The sequence below is a fragment of the Drosophila sechellia genome, chromosome 3R (assembly GCF_004382195.2).
Source record: "Drosophila sechellia strain sech25 chromosome 3R, ASM438219v1, whole genome shotgun sequence".
In the NCBI taxonomy this organism is placed as follows: Eukaryota; Metazoa; Arthropoda; class Insecta; order Diptera; family Drosophilidae; genus Drosophila; species Drosophila sechellia.
The window spans coordinates 25990670-26009213 of record NC_045952.1 but is presented as its reverse complement, the minus strand read 5'-3'; the positions used below and the strand labels follow the sequence as shown (position 1 = coordinate 26009213).

At 43.6% G+C, this 18544-nt stretch overlaps 3 protein-coding genes across 3 annotated transcripts; all 3 read left to right on the top strand.

The window, feature by feature from the left end:
• The first annotated feature begins 1719 nt into the window (after positions 1-1719).
• On the top strand, positions 1720-3230 carry LOC6617186 (dynein regulatory complex protein 9). Its single transcript, XM_002041477.2, has one exon. It carries the CDS (start codon positions 1845-1847, stop codon positions 3156-3158), a length of 1314 nt encoding a protein of 437 aa, XP_002041513.1. The 5' UTR covers positions 1720-1844; the 3' UTR covers positions 3159-3230.
• A 12750-nt stretch (positions 3231-15980) lies between these two features.
• Positions 15981-16930, top strand: LOC6617185. Its single transcript, XM_002041476.2, has 2 exons — positions 15981-16320; positions 16571-16930. The coding sequence occupies exons 1-2, from the start codon at positions 16072-16074 to the stop codon at positions 16784-16786; spliced, it is 465 nt and encodes a 154-aa protein (XP_002041512.1). The 5' UTR covers positions 15981-16071; the 3' UTR covers positions 16787-16930.
• Positions 16931-16954: 24 nt separating this feature from the next.
• LOC116801679 lies at positions 16955-17643 on the top strand. The gene is made up of 2 exons (XM_032722695.1): positions 16955-17233; positions 17292-17643. The coding sequence occupies exons 1-2, from the start codon at positions 17032-17034 to the stop codon at positions 17423-17425; spliced, it is 336 nt and encodes a 111-aa protein (XP_032578586.1). The 5' UTR covers positions 16955-17031; the 3' UTR covers positions 17426-17643.
• Positions 17644-18544: the final 901 nt, after the last annotated feature.

The following is an 18544-nucleotide window of genomic DNA, read 5'->3' as shown; positions in this document are numbered from 1 at the left end:
TTTTCGAGTGCAATCTTAAGATACCACAGCTTTAAATCAACCGTAGGAACGAAATATCTAATAAACTTAAGTGGAGAAGGATACCTGTTCCTGGAAAATATCGCCCACATGACAACTTAAACAATTGCGACATGTTCGGATGTCTGGCGAACTTGAGAGTTCGACCAGTATTTACATATTTATTATTTAGCAGGAACAATTTGCGACAGGACCTTGAAGCTATTAATATCCTGGCGACTTGGCATGTCCTGGCACCCAAGTAATTCTTTTGATTGGCTATTGGCTGAGTGCGCGCAAGGATATCAATGAAAAGTTTGTCAAAATCAAACATTTGCATTGGAAATGGTCGAAGTGGAAGGGGGCGGGTGTAAACCTAAATGGAAATTGAACATTTTTTGCTGCTGGAAAATTTTGCTAGTGGCGAACTCGGGCGATTTATGTGTTTGACTTTACGCTGCAGTTGTGCCAAAAAGTGTATGTGAGTGCTTATCAGGCGCTGCACAGCGCACTTTTTTTGGGGGCACTTAATTTTGGCTGGCATCCTTAACATCCTTAACGGTCCTGAAATGGCGGCAATGCGCGACCCGAGAGCTTCTTTTGCCGATTTGCAGTCAATGAAGTAGAAAACTGAAAACTTTTTCTTCTCGAGTCTATTAAAAATAATGGCAGCTGAAAGCGGAGCAGACCGCCAAGTGCGAACAGCTACTCCTCCATGTGTGCGCTGCTGCCTCCATCTCTTTCATGCTTCCTGTTTCCCTCTCTTTCGCTTCGCCTCTCGCCGTCTCTTTCTCTATCTCAGCGTGTGTGTGCGCGAGACATCGGCGGGCATTAAATTAATGTCCTCCCAGCCATTTTTCACTACGGCCTGGTCGCCACACAAAGCCGCCTTGTGCATTGACCACTTTCGGCGGTTTGCCTTTAAGGCGCAAAGGATCTGGGCTACTTGGTACCCATTCCATAGGGTGTTACTTAGGATCATACTCGTTTAAAAATATATAAATATTAGCTATAGTTATTTCTAGATTCTAGGTTCTAGATCGAAAAGGACACTTATCATGATTATCTAAGTTGCCCCCCTTATTTGCGCCCCTAAGTTGTGCCCCCATAACCCGTGCTGATCGAAAGGTCATACCATACCGTGTAATGCCACAGAGGTTCATGTACTTATTTTATTTTTAAACCCTGTCGCTGCGGGCATGCTGGGAAATCGGTCGTAAAGACAGAGTCGGAGAGCAGCGAACGGCGTGCAGGTTTTGCGGTTAATGCGATAATTTAATTGTAATGCGGGTCTGGAATCCTGTGCGCCAATAATTTAACTTGCAATCAGCGCGGCATTTATTGGGTTAAACATATAAGCCAAGCGAAGAAGCCGAAGGGCGAAGACGCATACTTGCATGCCCAAGGAGTGAATGAACCCGAAGGATACGCGGCTCCGGCTACAGATACAACTACAGGCACAGATACGCAGCGAAAGGGAAAAATGAAAGAGTAGGACCCGAAGGAGCCGGAGGATGGCAAATAAATTCAACGACTTCTGTCCTGCGTGCAATAAGGGTCCTGACGCAGTCAGTTGGGCATTTTCGCACGTAAGCCACGAGGACGATGACAGCAATGAAATATGCAAGCCAGGTCCCGCACCCAAGGATTTTTCCAAGAACGAGGCGTACATGAGTCAGAAGTTGAAAGCCGGCTGTGAGGATGAGTGAAAATCCGAGTTCATGTTGAAAGCCAAACATTTATAAACTTCCACAGCCTGGCAACTGTTGCTAGGGAGGGGGCAGCTACCAGGACTGGCTTCCAAAACCCATTGTCTCGCCGGGCAACACATTTCGGTATTAGTTGCCATGTCGCAAGGACACTCGGCGGAGCAATTGCTGGAGCTGCGACGCATCCTCCTGCTGACCGTCTATAGGAACACGTTGAATCAGCTTGTACTGCAGCAGCGTTCCCAGCGCTTAAATGCCAGGAAACCGCTTTCACTGCCGGCTTCTCTTCGCAGGCGACGCAGTTCGTCGATGGGGGAGCATGAGAGGACGGAACGTGTCCTCATTACGGGCAAAGTGCTGCCGAGACTAGAATCCCTGCTCGGTGAGCAGGAGAATGAAGCCGATCTGCTTGATGAAGATGTACTAGATGCACTGAAATTCGAAAGGGATATGGACGCCCTGAGAGCGATTTTCGAGGTAGCCATGAATGATCCGGATTTGGCAGAGAAAAATTATACCCAGGATCAGGATCTAGAAACTGAAGGGGAGAAAGAAGAGGAACTAGAAGGTGAAGATCCGCAGGATATGAAAATTATGTGTCTGCAAATTAATGAACAGCTCGAAGATAAGAAGGATGCATTTAAAGAAGAGAATATTGAGTCCTTCGATGACAAGGACATTGCAAACCTTGAGATTAAAGTGGCGGAAACTCCTTGTTTCGAGGATAAGGGTCTGGAAAACATTAAGCAAGCGATAGCCGCGTTGTGTGGCAACAAGAGTGAGGAGTCCCAGGCTGCCCAGCAGCTACAGGAGGCCAAGGATGAACTTAAAAAACTCAAGGAGGACCTCGAACTCGAAAAGCGCGTCACCAAGGACAAGCTGCAGGATCTGGAGGAGCGCATTGCCGACACCAAGTACAAGCTGCGCTGTGTCTCCCGTGTCAATGACCTCGAGTACAGCTTGGTGCAGCGCTGGGAGGAGGGTCGTCTGGCCCAAGGAACCATTTGGGGTGAGAACGCCGAGCGTGCCTACCTACGCGACATCTTGGACATCAAGCAGAAGCTGACACGCGAGGAGCGGGTTAGCGCTGAGCTCCGCTCCTTTCGCCAGCGGGAGATCCTGGAGCTGCAGGCCAGGATTAAGGAGTGGCAGGAGCGGTATGTCAGCGAGATGCGACGTGTGGATCGCGAAGCTGAAGCCTGGGAGCTGCGCATCCTCGAGCAGAAGAAGCTGCTGCAGAAGCACAAGGAGATCTACGAGGAGCGAATGACCTATGTGCAGGAGTACCGCGCCCAAAAGGAGGAGGAGCAGCGGCTCCTCGACCTGCAGATGCACCGCATCGAGTGTGCCGTCAGGTTGCAGGCCTGGTGGCGTGGAACCATGGTGCGACGTGGACTGGGACCGTTCAAGAAGAAACCCAAACGCGGCAAACGAGGCAAGCCCAAGAAATAAGGCATTTTAGAAAGTAAATGCATCTAAATCATATCAGTTAATAAAATATCCAGATATCTTGTAAGCTATCAACTTTGCTTCTTAAGCGTAGGATCGATTTTACTTTCCCTGCCCTGTTTTTCCTCAGTTTTTCCTGCATTTTCCCCGTGCTTTTCTACCGTATTTTTTCTCGACTTTTTCTGAGCTTTACCCCTGCTTTATGGAAATTAACTTGTGACTTAAAACCAATTAAAAGTTGGACGCGCTGCAGTTAACACGTCAGCGGTCGGCTACTGACGTCGCCCTTAATGACATGCCGCCAGTGTCAACAGGCGCAACTCGAGAATTGTTTACGCGGTGCGATAATAATGCTGCAAGTGGCCCAGTGGAGGGCGTACTGTACTGGTCACCCAGTATTCCGGCAGTGGGCAGCAGTTGAAGTTGCAGCTGGAGTTCCATTGTTTCAGCACTTTATTTGTGTTGCCCGCCGTCGTTTCTTTTCTTCGCCGCATTTATTTATCCTTTATGCCGGGCAATGGCCAAAAGTGGTTTATTTGTTGCTCCGCATTCATTGGCAACACAAATGGGCGGCTCGGCAGCCCGAGGGGCGTGGCAGTGTGCCACTGCGGCTATATGCATTTTGTTTTCGATGCGTGCGGAGGAGATAAACTGCGACAATTTGCTGCCCGCTGAATGAGTGGAACTTTTTCACTTCGTTGTCGCAGAAAAAATGGAAAGGAAGGGGGTGCACAAAAACAAAACTTTCACACTGGAGTGTGCCAGTGTGGACATTGCAATTTAAAATATAATTAATGGTCGTTGCCGTAATTTATTGAATTTGCATGGCACAAGGCATGGCATGGCTGTCATTTCTTGTTTGCCGTTTGCCAGTTGGAGGTCCCTGTTTTGCGAATGTCCTTGCCCGGTCGGTCCTGGTCGTGGCCGATCCTTCCTCGGCATTGTTGCTGCCCGGCTGGCCGGTGGTGCAACAATAACATCCCGATAATGACTGCCGAAAGTCCATTTGGGGCTGCAAAAATAATGCCCGGTTGCCACTTGGACGCGAAAGTTGGTGAACGAAAAGTCTTGCCAAAAAAATCGTACCAAAAAGTATAAAAAGGAGTAAAAAGGCCAAAAATTGTGCTGTATTTTCAGAGAGAAAACGTTTTAAAATACACGTTTATTTATTAAATATCTGTCGTATATAAAACAACTGGCTTTTAATCACTTCATTTTAATTAAATATATCATTCTTTTCACTCACAGAAAATATGTAAAAATAAATGAGAATTTTAAAGAAAATCTTTAACTATTTTAAGCTAAATTCTTTTAAATTAGAAAAGAATGGTTTTTACTTTAATTACAAGTGGTTCGTGTTCTTGGCTTCACTGACAAGTATTTTTTTACCCCCAACAATGAAAAAAAGATTACCAATTTTGAAACGGAGTAAAATGGACCATTTTCGGCACCAGCCACCAAATGTGGCCACGCTGGAATGCCGGGCCTATTGTTTGGCCACCATGGCGGATGAATTAATGGAAGATGGAACTTGGACTCGGGTCGGGAAAGGGATGGGATGGCATGGGCTTGGTTGGTTTGGGATGCATGGCGAGAAGGCGAGAATGAGGGCAGCAGACAAACAATCTTCCACGCTTTTTCCCCTTTTTTCTCGCTTCATTTTCCCAGCTATCTCTGGGCAGCCCTTTTGCTCGTTTTGGCCTGGTCCAAAGGCAACTCATTCTCGCTTCCTGCTCTTTGCATGCCCCGCACTATTTGCAACTTGAAGAAAATGCCAGCGAATGCTCCATAATGGCCACCGCCTCCCCCGTCGACCATTTCCTCCGCTATATAAGTACTACTATATATAGAAGGAGTAACTCCCGGCGTTCCGTGTCATGTGCGTTACTTAAAACATACAAAATGGCGAGGAGTTGGCCTTTTAAATAGAATAAGAGGGAGAGAGAGAGAGGCGCCATTGCATCACCGGGGGAAAATGGACCCACCGGGGCACCCGAAAAATTTACATACAAATTAGGGTTAATGAGCAGTGAAATTGTTATTTAACTTCAGTTGGCCCGTTAAGCGCTTTAAAGTGCCGGCACCGCTTGAGCCAAAAGTGTGTTCGAATATCTACGTATCTGTGTATCTACGTGCTTTGCGACACGTTTTCGAAATTTTCTTTAGGAGCGGGCTTAAATGGGTGTCCTTTTAGCGCTTTATCGCTTTGCCGCAGAACAAGAGAATTTAATTAATAATCTTGCGCATAATTCATAAATTGATTATTGCGCATACGCCACGTGTTCTTAAATTAATTTTCATTCATAACTGTGTATATATAGCCATTTGTTCAGTTTTTACTGCCCCGCTGATGCAGCGCACACACAGAGTGCGATTTTTATTTAAAATTTAATCAAACACTTTAATTTGATTAACAGCGCACGTCTTTCAATATAAATTTATGGCCGCACGACGCATAATCAGAGACCAGAACCGGAGTCGGAATGCCCGACTGCCGGAGTGCTCCAGTGACCAGCCGTAAAAAAGGGTTGACCACCAACCCGATCTCGACTCCCGTCTTTCCCGGGCTTTCAACACATCAACGCCGTCATTTGATATGCGTTCATGTGACTGGCGGGGTGGGATGGAAAGTGGGTGGTTGCCAAGTGGGGTCGGGAGACTAATAGCAGCACGTACGTTTGATAAAATATTTTATTGGCATGTATGGGTGGCGTCCTGACGGACCCAGCGATTTTATAGATTTTTCTAATGCTCCGATGAAGGGCTTTGCAACTCGCACCTTTACAGGCACATTTTGAAGTAAAAAGCAAGGGAAATAAGAACACAGCGTTTGGTAAACATATTCAATTACAGAATAGACTTTGAACTTCATATACCTTAAGAAAATCCATGACTTTCGGTTCATTTTATTGCTGAAGCCTAGATGATTTATGTGTTCCATAATTTTAATGTATCTTAGCACAAAGTTCTACTCTACTTACAGCAAACCCAACTTCTTATCTTTTATTGATTGTTTTCGCCATGCACTTGCCATAAAATTAGTGCAACGTCTGAACGGCAATTTGGCCGCACAAATCATTTTAGCATAATATACAACTCCGGCCCAACTCCGAAGGATCCGAAACGAACGAGGATGGCATTTTTATTGGCCTACGTGTCTTTTGTGCCATGGCAGTTGCCACAACAGCAACACAACGCACTATCTCGTCATGCGAATCTGGAATAAATCTTTCATTTCATTTCTGGTGCACGGAAGTCACGGCCACCGGTCAGCAAGTTTTTCGTTTTTCATTTTTTTTTGTTTGTCGCCTGCGAAATGCCATGGCGATATGAATGTGAAACAATTCGAGAACGCTGTCATCTTTGAGCGGATACTCGATTTTCGCTGGCGCATTCCATTGAATCGTTCGTTCGGCATAACTTCACAATTAGTTTCGAGTCGTGGATGGCGCGTAATTTATGCTCATTCGGGGGAATCCCCGCGTTCAATGAACCTGTCCACATCAACGCACGACCCACTAAATTGAATTCTTTGTTTTTGGCAACGAACGCAGCAGCAGCCAGAAAAGCTACAAGCTCCCATAGCTGAAATGGCAAGGAGGGGGAAAAAAAATAATAAGTGGAAAAAAGCAAAGCAAAAGTTTTTAGCAAACGGCAATTTTCTGTTATTTCATTTGTTTGCCTGCTTATATTGCCCGGAATAGTTTTTGTTGTTGTTGCCAGGACGCCCGTTTGGAATTTTAAATATGGCGTCTGTTTTGTTTGAAAACGGAAACGAGTGTCTGTCAGTTTATTTGCTTGTTGTTGCCCTCGCAGTCCCCAAAAACGAAGTCAACCAACTTTGGCAAAGGAAATGCCGCCTAATGTGTTAGTTTGTGAGCCAGCCAGCCAGCATGTGTATTATAGGTCGCTGTGTTTGTCCAACTTTGCTGGCAATTGAGAGGCCGTTGCCAGCGGCTCTGGCGAAAGGGGATATGGGTGCAGATATTCCATTCATTATGATTTTTGGGGCTTAAGCAAACCTGGAGTTCACGCACAAAGAAAACAAAGTGCCATGACCCTTGGCAGTCTGTAAAGTCTGGCTAAAAGCATTTAACAGCAGCATAAGACGGAAAATCAGAATGAACGTATACTTTCACCCCTTCTATGGAGTAAGGAAGACGACATCTCTGGAAAAGTAGCATCAAATTTCAGCACACAACAACTCTCTCACACACACACGCACGCGCAGACATACAAATGACACAATTTTCCTCGAGCTAATAAAGTTGACTTTACATTTCTACTACAGTCTACTTTTCGGCGCATTAGTTTTAATGCTTATGATGCTGCTGTTTCGCATGCAAAATGCACGGAATGCTTGCGATGGTGAAGTCATCCCTTTGGGCAAAAACTGGATCCATTAGATCTGGCTTCCTGGCACCTGACTTGGTTGCCAAAACAAGATTTCTCACTCATTATGCGGGCCACAATAAATATTTGCCTATCATTTTGCTATTTGCATTTGCCAGTGAAATTGATGAACGTCCGCAAATTGAATTGGCCGAGCCATTAACAAAACTGAATTTTGCTTATCGCCATTTGCAATGGCCTTTTCCCTACGACCCTCGAAAAATGACACACACACACACTCAAACTCATGTGGCACATATGATATTTATGCAGATTTTGCCGCTGCCTAGTAATGAGTAGCAGATAAACATGGCGATAAATTACTGCATTTTTGGGCATTCATTATTTACCATGGAGCGCACTCGCAGTGCTGGCCAAAAATCGAAAACGCCGTAAATGGTATACGAGTATCTACATATGCACGCACTTAAATCAGGTCCGTCCTTGCGGCTGTCATGGGGCTGCTTTATGGCCGCATTTGCCGGCCATTTCTAGAATTACAACAAATTTTAATTAAATACAATTTGCAGCAAGCAATGCGCATATGTAAATGCAAATGGCTCGAATGCTTGCGGGCGAAACAGGCAAACAAAAAAAAAATAAGCAAATTTAATGCATAAAATAAGAGCACACAATAAAAAGACGTCAAAGTATTTAGCGCACAATGCAGCAGAATGCAACCAAAGCGCTGGGGGAAAAAAAAACAAAAAAATTAAACGACATGGCCAGACCATTAAGCGGCACTTGCTCTTTTTCCCCGCCCACTTTCCACCCACTCGCCGCCCACTTTTCCAGCCTCCATTGCTCCGCAGCAATTTAATAATTCTCCCTGACAATGCACTTGCTCATTTGCCATTTGCTGTGCATTCAAATTTGTTTCTTGCAAAAGCAAAAATTGTAAAACAAGTGGGAAAAACGCATTTGACAACCTACAAACAGCGCAACCAAAAAACTGCAGCTGGAAATCATACAAATTGCGCATGTAGGGTATGAAAAAAGTTAAGTTTCGGATTGCTTGTTGCTGATGCCTGCCCGCTGGCTGAAAGTTGTTGCCGGTTGCCGTGACAGATGGGTGGACATTTTGTCAGCGAGCTACAAAAAATGGGCAAAAATGCAAAAAAAAAGATGGGGGATCTAGATCAAAACGATCTCGGAATACCCTTATTTTAAATCAAAAGGTGTGAAAATCTTATTGGATTATTGAAGTGCAGCGGAAATCATTGTATAAATTTCTGAAAGTGCGCAAGAATGCATTTATACCCGGCAAAATATTGTTGATACTTTCCTAACTTTTACGCACTATATTATTTTGGTTACGTAGTACAGAGCTCGTCAAATATTTAAAATATAAAGTTGCGCCTTTATCCCCTTGCATTTATTGGATGAACTTCTAGCTTTGTCGCTTATTAAAAGAAGCTTATCTTAGCAGCCAGCAGCTGGAGATCATTTCCAAGTTGATAATCTGGAAAGGAAGTGCTTGCCATTACTGGCTTTTAGCAAAGTTACATTAATAATCTGGCTTGGCAAACTATATGATAGTTGCCATTACTCCGACATAAGGCTCTTACGAGCGGAGACAAAAAACAAATTGTTGACGCCAGATACAAACAATTTGCAATTCAACAGCTAAAGGGATCAGCATGGGACAAGCGCATTTGCTGCTGGAGGATGGAGTTTGGAGTATGGAGGATACAGGATGGAGGATGGTAATGGGAGTTGTATAAGGGATAGGGATTGGGACATTTTGGAAGCGTGGTGTGCAAAGCTGGAGTCAGAGGATTTGGCAATCCTACACATGTTTGTGTCTGCCAGTTCTGTTTGGTTAGGTTTGGTTTGGATTCTGCTACGGTTTCTGGGCGTTATCAACAGCTGTCTATCTGTGCGTTCCACTTCAGTTGCTGTTAGTTGCGTTTTTTTTTCTGTGTTCAACTGGGTCTTACCAATTCACATCCATGCTCACGAAATGCATTTGTTTTTGCTGTCAACTGATCGATTTTTTTGTTACTGCTGTTTAAATTAATGAATTTGTTTGCATGACATTTGGCGTCTCAGTTTCTGGCCGAAAATTCATTGGAAGAGCGGAGACCATACTAATTAGCCCAAATACTGTGATTGCTCTTCCCCTCTTAATTGACCATTCAATTGGGCCCAGCATCGACCTTGCCCTGGGCAATTAATGCCACATGTGGCAAACACCTGTCCCACTGCCCCACAGGGGTCATTATTAATTACTAATTAATGAATATTGTTGCGTAACTGGCTCATTACGGTCAATCAGCAGGCGTCGAATTGTGTTTTCCTTCGGCCACTCCGAGCCATTTAACATTTCATTAACAATTTAGAGTACTTAAGTGTTCGGGTGAACAGATGGAGGTTGAGCACGTGGCTAAAATGAGTAAAAAGAAAACACTTAATGAAAATATTACGCGAGTGCGAGTAAATTGAAAGCCAAATGCATTTTAATGCCGCGTTCTCAACTAAAATGAGGCACAAACACAAACAAGGGCGCACTCACACACAAGCACACATCCACATCCACATCCGCATCCGCCAACCGGAAGCCGCAATGTGCAATAAAGATTGCAAGGCGCGTGAGTGTTGGTGTGAGAAGCACTGAAGAGCACGGGTTTCGTGCACTTAGAAAAATGCACTTCCTTCACTTGAGAGAAAAAGTGTTTAATTAAGGCACTATTTATACAGTTCAAGATAGGAAAGTGCAAGCACCTGTTAGTTCTGGTAATCAGGTTAAGTTCCCTATGCGAACTGCTCATTTTTTCTCTCAGTGCTCTAGATGTGGCGGATGTTGAACGAGAAACTTTGAGGCAGCACGTAAAGATCGTTGCCATTGATTTATGCGCCGCGTGCCATTGCGAGCGTGAAGCGTGCAACAAGCTCGGCGCACAAAGAGCAGATTAAATGGGGGCAGAAGGGCTGGGATGGATGCCCGACCGACCAGGAGATGACCATGGAGCTGCTGCCGTGGCCAGCTGGTAAATAAGTGTGTCAACGTGGGCCCTCGTCTCCATTTACCAGCATAACAGCCGCCCACTCTCACTGACAGCGCAATAAAGCGAGCTCCAAAGTATGCTAAGACTCCGTCCGCCCCAAAAAACGTGCCGGAAATGCCCGAAACGGGAAATGCTGTTCTCCAAGCTATTTTGCGCTACGAAATTTGATTAAGTCCACGCTGGCGATGAGTTCATTGCGCGTGCAAAATGATTCGCTTAACGGTGGCAGTTTTTGCATAGAATCTAGACAGCGGAGTGGACCAACATTTTGCTGGATAAGCTTTATAGTTACATCTCAACGAAATTTACAAAATAACTCATACGCCTCGTTGTACTAGCAGCGAACGATCAGCTTACCAAATTATTAATCATCTTAATAATTGCTCAATTGTTAAAGTATTTTATTTCCATCAGACTTGTCAAAAGATACTTATGTCAGTTTAAATATTTACCACTGGGAAACAATTAATGTCAGGCGGCTCTGAAGCTTTGTCGTACGACCCACAAAGTAATCAAGGCAAAGTGAGCGAGTAAGTGCAGTAACTTAAATAAGATAAATAAAGAGAAATTGCAATTACTTCTCAAAGGTCCACCCCAATTGACAAGAGATAGCTGCAGGACATGGACAGTTACATCCAGCAAAGCCACGAACATGTTAATTAACGAACGGTTCATGGTTCGAACTGGCTGCAGCTACAACTGCCAACCAGGACCTAAACCAATTACAATTGCTGGCCAAAATTGCGTCTGTCAATGGCTTCAATGCTCGATTTTTGTCACACATGACATGAGTTGTGCAGTCGGACAGTGGCCAAAATGCAGCGAGGGCCACAAATCGAACAGCGATTGTTGAACATGCATGTTCATCAGCGGCTGGCAAGTCCGCAAAATATAATCCAGGTGGTGGTCGAATTTTCGCAAAGCCCCAATTGGCGTTGACATGGGGCTTTAAGTAACGTGAAACTTGCTTCAATTAGCGGGGCACATCAATTTTTTATTCCTGCTACCCCTTTATTATTCATAACTGCAACGGGTAATGAGCCCAAATGAATATGATAAATTATGCAGAGGCGTTCGGAATCACAGCGCCATGAATGCCAAGTTAGCCAAGCGGTTGCGGCCAGGCCAATTTGGCCAAAATGTGTAGCTGTTGTCGCGGCTGCATGATTTGCATTAGCCACGCCCAGCAAACTTCGATTTGAACCTTTTTTCTTAGCCCATCAGAATGCAGTTTTTTGGCGCAGTGCATGTTGCACGTCATGTTCGCCATGTTGGCCATGTTGCAGCGCCCTGATTTATGACCCCGGGTGTTTATTTGCTGGCCGTGTCCGAAAACTTGCCTCACCGAGATTTATGGGCACCCCAAGACAAACCGCTCGCAGCTTCTTGAGTCGTCGTTGGATAAACTGCACTAATAAGTTGCAGAGTTTAGGCCAAGTCAGCTGAGTGGCTGAGAGCTGGTGGCTGCAGGAAATGCCACAAGATACAAGGCAATAGACAAAACAAATGTTGGCAAAAGTTCACTAAGTTTTCAGGGCTCGAAAGGGGCAGGCAGCATAAATCGTTTTATTGAGCGCCATTCGGGCACAAAAAGTTGCAGCAAGGCAGCAATTTGCCAGCGTAACTCAGGATGATATAACCAGGCACAATAAAGCGTAAAACTTTGGGCCACCAGAGGAAATTGGCAACAGACGGTCAAAAGTCGCTATCCAATTGTTAATGGCTAATTATTTGAAGCTAACGTTTTTCCAATTCGGCTGCTCGCCCTGCTGCGCCTATGAGAGCAAAAAAAAAAACAAACAAAAAACAGGAAGACAAAACCAAACATTTCTTGGCACATTTCGCACTGAAGGGACAGAAGCGCACAAGAAATGCACATAAATTTTACTTAGCCAAGTTGCAAAGAGTTTCGCCTGCCAAGTGGCAGCCAAAAGAAGTCAAAAGAAGTGCAAAGAGCGATAACAACAATAAGTTGCGAGCATTGCTCGAATGCACAATGCAAGTGACGATAGTTTGCCATAGTTCAATCCCTCTATTTGCCTCCTTCGAAGGCACGCCCATGGCTTTGATGAATTTCTCAATATTCTGGCTGGAATTTGTACCTAAAAACCCTTTTTAGTACCTATTAGCTGTGCAGACCAAAGGAGTGGTGTGCTTCGTCACTAATTGGAATTTCTTCTACACAATATCCTATAAATAGTAATATAATGAGGGTTCTTTGTAACGAATTAAATATTATGTAAAAGTTGAACCTTTTCCATAGATAACTTCTTATTAAATATACACTTTCGTCACACAACTGGTACCTCAGCTCAGTCCGAAAAAGTGAATCCCCTCCCATCTCTGGTGCTACATCCTTTTAGTGTCAGGCAAAATGGGAAGCCGCCAGCGAAATTTATGCGAGTTTAACAAGCAGCTAGCAACAGCAAGGTTCCGTTACACTTTCTTGCAGCAAATAGGCATAAATTTGCATTTAATGTAGTCGACAAAAACGTGGGGAAGGGCAAAAAAAGAAAATGAGCAGCACAAATGCCAAAAAATTATTCTGCTATTTAGTATATAATTTCCTCGAATAGTCTTAGTTGGTTCGGTGTGGTTGGTTGTTGTGGTCTGGTTTTTGGATCCGTGGTCCGTTCTGCAGTCGCCAGGTGCCATTAAAGCCGCATAAATTTTTTAAACTTTTGCCAATTTGCATTGCAAATGGCTCGCACACACACACACACATGTCCCTGTCTAACATATACATACATATGTGTACATACAAGTGCAGGCGTTTGTATTTTCGCGTTCTGCATGTGGTTCCAAAAGCGTTTGGGTCAGTCTATTAAAATGCAAAGAGCCAAAACTCCATGGCCCTAAACACTCTCCCCGTCTCTCTCCTTCTCGCTCGTTTTTGCCGGCCGGAAGTCCATTTTGTCTTGTCGTTCACATCATAAATATGGACGGTCAAATGGCGGCTCTGTTTATGGCCAAGTCCTGTTTGCGTGTGTGTATGTGTGTTGCCGCTTTTAATGACAATTTGTTGAGGTTTGCATAAAATTTCAACGAATTTCATTTGGCACACATTGCGACCGTCTTCGCTGTTTACTTCCTTTTTCTTTTATTTTTTTTTGGGCCAGGCATAAATTTAAATAATTTTCGCTTTTGACGCCAGTGAAGTGCTGTTTTTCAAGAGTGTATGTGTTTGTGGTTTATGACAGGCTCTGCTGGCATTTTACGAGTGGAGTGGCTGAGGATTGGTCAATTGTCTGGCCAACTGGGCTTAGACCATTGAATTTTCAATCAATCTAATCATCATCAATACATACCGGCTTTCGGCTCAGCTATGCACATTCCATTTGCCACATTTTGAATGCCTTATTCATGCGCCTGCGGTTATGCAATGATAAATTTATGGCGCAGCATGGGTGTGCTCAATTCGTCTCAATGTCAACGCCCGAAGTTCTGCAATATTCACTTGTCATCAATATACTATAAACATATTTGTTTTTGCTAAAACATGAAACAAAGCCACAAAATATTAGCTTTTTAAGCACAGATGTGAATTTTATTTTCAGTGTGTTTGTCTCTCTTTTATTAGATTATTACTTTCCACATGGGTGCTTCGACATGACGAAATTCTCTGGCCCCAAAAAACAACATATAAATAACCAGGAACACTACACCAAGACGCGAACTAAGACATCGACAAAGTTGTCGTCAGTTAGCTCTCACTGCTTGTCACTTAAAGCGAAAAACAATTTTTCTCCAGCTGAAGAAGTGTGCGTCGACATGTGTATGTGTGTGTGTGGAAGCTATCTGAAAACCAATTTTCGTTCCTAAATTGATGTTTATAGCTATGTAGGAGCACGCCGACGTCGGCGATGAGAATGACGATGAAGAGACGATGATGCGGCCGTCGATGGCTATGATGAGCTTGTTGCGGCCACCGCTCGTCGCCTGTGATGAAGACAAAGTGCCAATGCGAAAAACTAAACGCCAAGCTTCCGAGAAATCCGAGCAAAATCGAGCCAAGCAAATGCACATAGAGAAAAGTTGCATTTAGCTAAAGCCTATCTCCTAAATAAGCACCACGGAAATATGGCATGTTCACACTGCATCTAAGTAAAGTTTATGCTGTGCTTTCCTCACACGGAGCGCGCAATATCTTCTAGGTTTTGTAATCTGTTAAGATTTTTTCTCCGTGTACTGCAAGTGAAACTCGCTTCTAGAATGCGGCAATGAAAATCCTTTTCGACGCGACTCGATTCGACGCTGCTAGCCTTCTTCATTTGACAGCATTTTGATGCTTCCGCTTGTAATTTATGTGACACTTGCAGTGCCATAGATCAGGCAGCGGGGCCAAGAGATGAGACTGCTAGTTTCTTCTGGGATATCCTCGTTTTTATTTGGTCCTTGCTACTTGCTACTTTTGGAGCTGCTTTTGTGCGGACGCTTGATTTCCTCGAGCAAATTTGATCAATTGAAACTGGCGATAAACAACGGGTGGAAATGACAGGTAATCCACATGCTGCACTCAGTTAATTAGATGGCGTAGGAAGTGCACATAAATAAACAATTAGGTGGCAGCAGATAACCCAAGCGTGTACATGCAATTGCTGCATATTAATTGAAGCTTACTTGCACATATCGCCTTCTTGGAGCTTGAACACCAGACCCCCTTCCAATGAAGAGTCCTCCCCCGAAATGACTGAGTCATCACCCCGCAGATTTGCCCCAAATTGGGAGTAATTTAAAACGCTCCTGCTTGTGAATGCATTTGAAATGCTTTTCCACTGCCTTCCACTCGATGCGCTCGAGTGTCGCACCCCACGAAGTGGAGGGCAAATGCATCTGCCGCATCTGCCAACGCCATTATCCTGGGCATATGTCTAAGTCAGATCAAAGCCATAATGCTGGCTGAGTGCAACTGGGGTGTAAGTGCGGATGACAGCGATATTAGGGCCAATTAGATGTCCGACTTTGCCGACGAGTATCACGGCGAAATGAAATGAATGGCCTTTATGGCACATTTGCTGGAAAATCACATTCAACGGCGATCAAATACCAGCCTTCAGGATTAGCTGAGCAGTTTGAATTGAATTCTAAACTTAAAGTAAATAGAATGTAGCTTAGTACATTTTATTTAAACCTATTCAAAAACAAATCTTCTGAGCTAAGAACAACTCAAGATAATAAAGTTTAGTACCTTATAGCTATATTATTAACATATACATGTTGTTAGTTATTTCCGCATATAAGAGTATGTTTGATCACGTTCATGTTATAATTTAAACACATTTCTAAGTCTACTTATGTCACGACACGGTTCATTCATGAGTCAGTCACACCTGAGGCAAATGATGTCAGGTCTTTTCAGATATTTGTACAGCCGTTTATTTAATTTCAGGGTCATTGAGAATAATCAGCTCGAGAGCAGTCGTCAAAAACGAAATGTTTCCGCATCTTGTTAGACATTTGATCACATCTGCTTGTTGGTGTAGGATAGAAGAAAACCAATCCATCCATATAACGTCATGAAACTGCTAATCTGGTTGTGCCTCCTCGGCTGCCTGGCCAGTGCCCATGGCATTTTCCTCGACAAGATTACCCCCCGAGGGGATTCATCTGGAAACGGCTTACTGAGCGATATCTTTGGACTCGAAGACTCGGATAACAGCAGCCACAACAAAACCTCCCAAAATACATTGCCAGCGTCTGGAATTTTTACTCCGGTTAAAGTAGCTGTTGACGTTATTCAAAGTATATGGGATGAATTTTTAAAGGTAAGTCAAGGCTATATAGGTAATATAATAAAACCATTAAGATATACAGTGGAAAGATTATCACCTTTGTTCTCGAAAACAATAATTTGTTTTTAAACGTTTTGTTAGCAGATTTTGTGTCGCTGCAAATAGAACTTAGTCTGAAAGTTGTCGAAATCCAAATATTGTGCAAAGTATTGTATAAGTTTGTTGGTTCTAGAATTATGCTTTTAACTGCTGTCTGTAGTGATACTTATTTTTTCTTATACAGGGAGTTTTGGGCCTCATGGGCAGTTTTGGTACCGGTGATGATGGAGACGAATCACCGCCATCTGCAAATACAGCGCCTATTATAACCGATTCAACGCCGCCATCGCAAGAAACCACAACGACTAGAATAACGACGTTTACAACAACGGAATCCAGAACCGAATCCCCGGTGGAAACAACCACAACAGATTCATCCACGAGTACTTCGCCGCCATGAGGAGAAATTCTGTCGCCTAACCTTCGCCTCGGATATTGCTCGTCATTGTTTGTTTCGCAGCTGCTTTCTGTCTGGGGTATTTAAACAATGATGTTTATATAAGTATATATATATATATTAATATAAGTACAGGCCACGCTCCTACGTAGTTTTTGTTCATTATTTCGATATTTACGCAAATGTTGGGGAACCTCGTTAAGGAGACATTCATAAAGAGTTCTTCGCTCATGGGAGTCTGATCAATAATGTCTCCACTTAGTAACTGCCTTTGTATCCTGTTTCTAACTATCCAATATCCGGATTTCGCCCTGCCAGCTCCTGCTGGAAATATTCCTCTTGATGCATCCGCTGGCCTTGTGACTTTCTGGATGACTATTGACAAAGAATTCGATCAATTGCTGCCCGAACTTCAACTTAGATTGTTGCAGGCACAACAGCAGGAAGATGGTAAGCTCGATCTATAGAATATATAAGATGTATATATATGTAATGGATTGCTCTTCAGATTTTGAAGTGGTGCGCATGCAATTGCTGCAAATGAACTTTCTGAAGTTGTTAATCGCCTTGGATTGCCTTATCTTGTTGTGCATTTGGTACTACGCCACAGAAGCAAAATATAACCCGGTGCAAAACGTTTGACAACTTTTTTTGCCTGCCTTCATTTCATAATTAATATAGTTAGTAAAATGTAATTAATTGAGGGGAAAAAAACATGAAATTCCCAGTAAATAATACCATTCTGTTGATTAATTTTAAAATGTTATAGGTCTGAAAAGTTAGATCAGCTATTAAATTGTAGTGACTACATCAATGAAGCCCTAATGGTGTGTTTTAAATAAACTGTTATTGAATAATTACGAGCCAATTCACGCCTGCTGTTTGTTTAGGCCCTTTTGGCTGGCATCCAATATAAAGCCAGTACTCGCAGCACACAAATTCGCCCACCGAATGCATCGTTAAATATCGACAACAGTTGGCTCTATTCCGTTGTTTGTTGTTTGAACTTTTGGTTCATAAATATTAACAGCTATTAAAGCACAAACAAATACGGGCAAACAAGGCCAGCAGTTCAGCCCGGCAAATACCAGCTAAAAATTAATTTTAAATTTTAAAACTAACTGCATGCAATTTACGCGCAATTTCGCCAACGCCTGCAAATGTAAAATGCTGCTCGTGGCATTCATGCCATCAGGTGGTTGGTGGCTTTTTTGTGGGCTCAGCCTTTTGGCCTAATGTTCATTTAATTAAAAGCGGAAATTGAGCAAGTGAGCCAGCGAGCCAACGAGCCAGTGACCAAGGCGGCTAAAAAGCGACGAGCCGTGGCCAAGAGTGTCCTAAGTGGCCGGGATGCTCGATGTTCGCCTTTCTGCTCCTTCTGCAACTTTTTCCCAAGTCGGTGGGAATATTAAAAACGGAAAACACTTTGGTGCAACTAATTCGCACAGGCTTCCACTCCGGCTGTTCTTTGCCATGTTTTCCTATTATTTTATACACACTTTTTTTGGCAGCCTTCTTTCTTGGCCGGCAAAGTCTTGGCAAAAAGGGCGGCATACCGAAACAAGTTGAGAGTTGAGCTGAGCTGAGCTCAGTTGAGTTGTGTGGAGTGGAAGTGAAGTGAAGTGAAGTCGAGTGCCGAGCAAAAAGGAAGCAAGGCGGCGCAATTAGCAAGTTTACTGCATGAAATTATGAAACGCTTAATAAAAGCGTGCTTCGCAAGAAAGAAAGAAAGAAAAAGGCTAAAAAAAAGGGAATATTCGT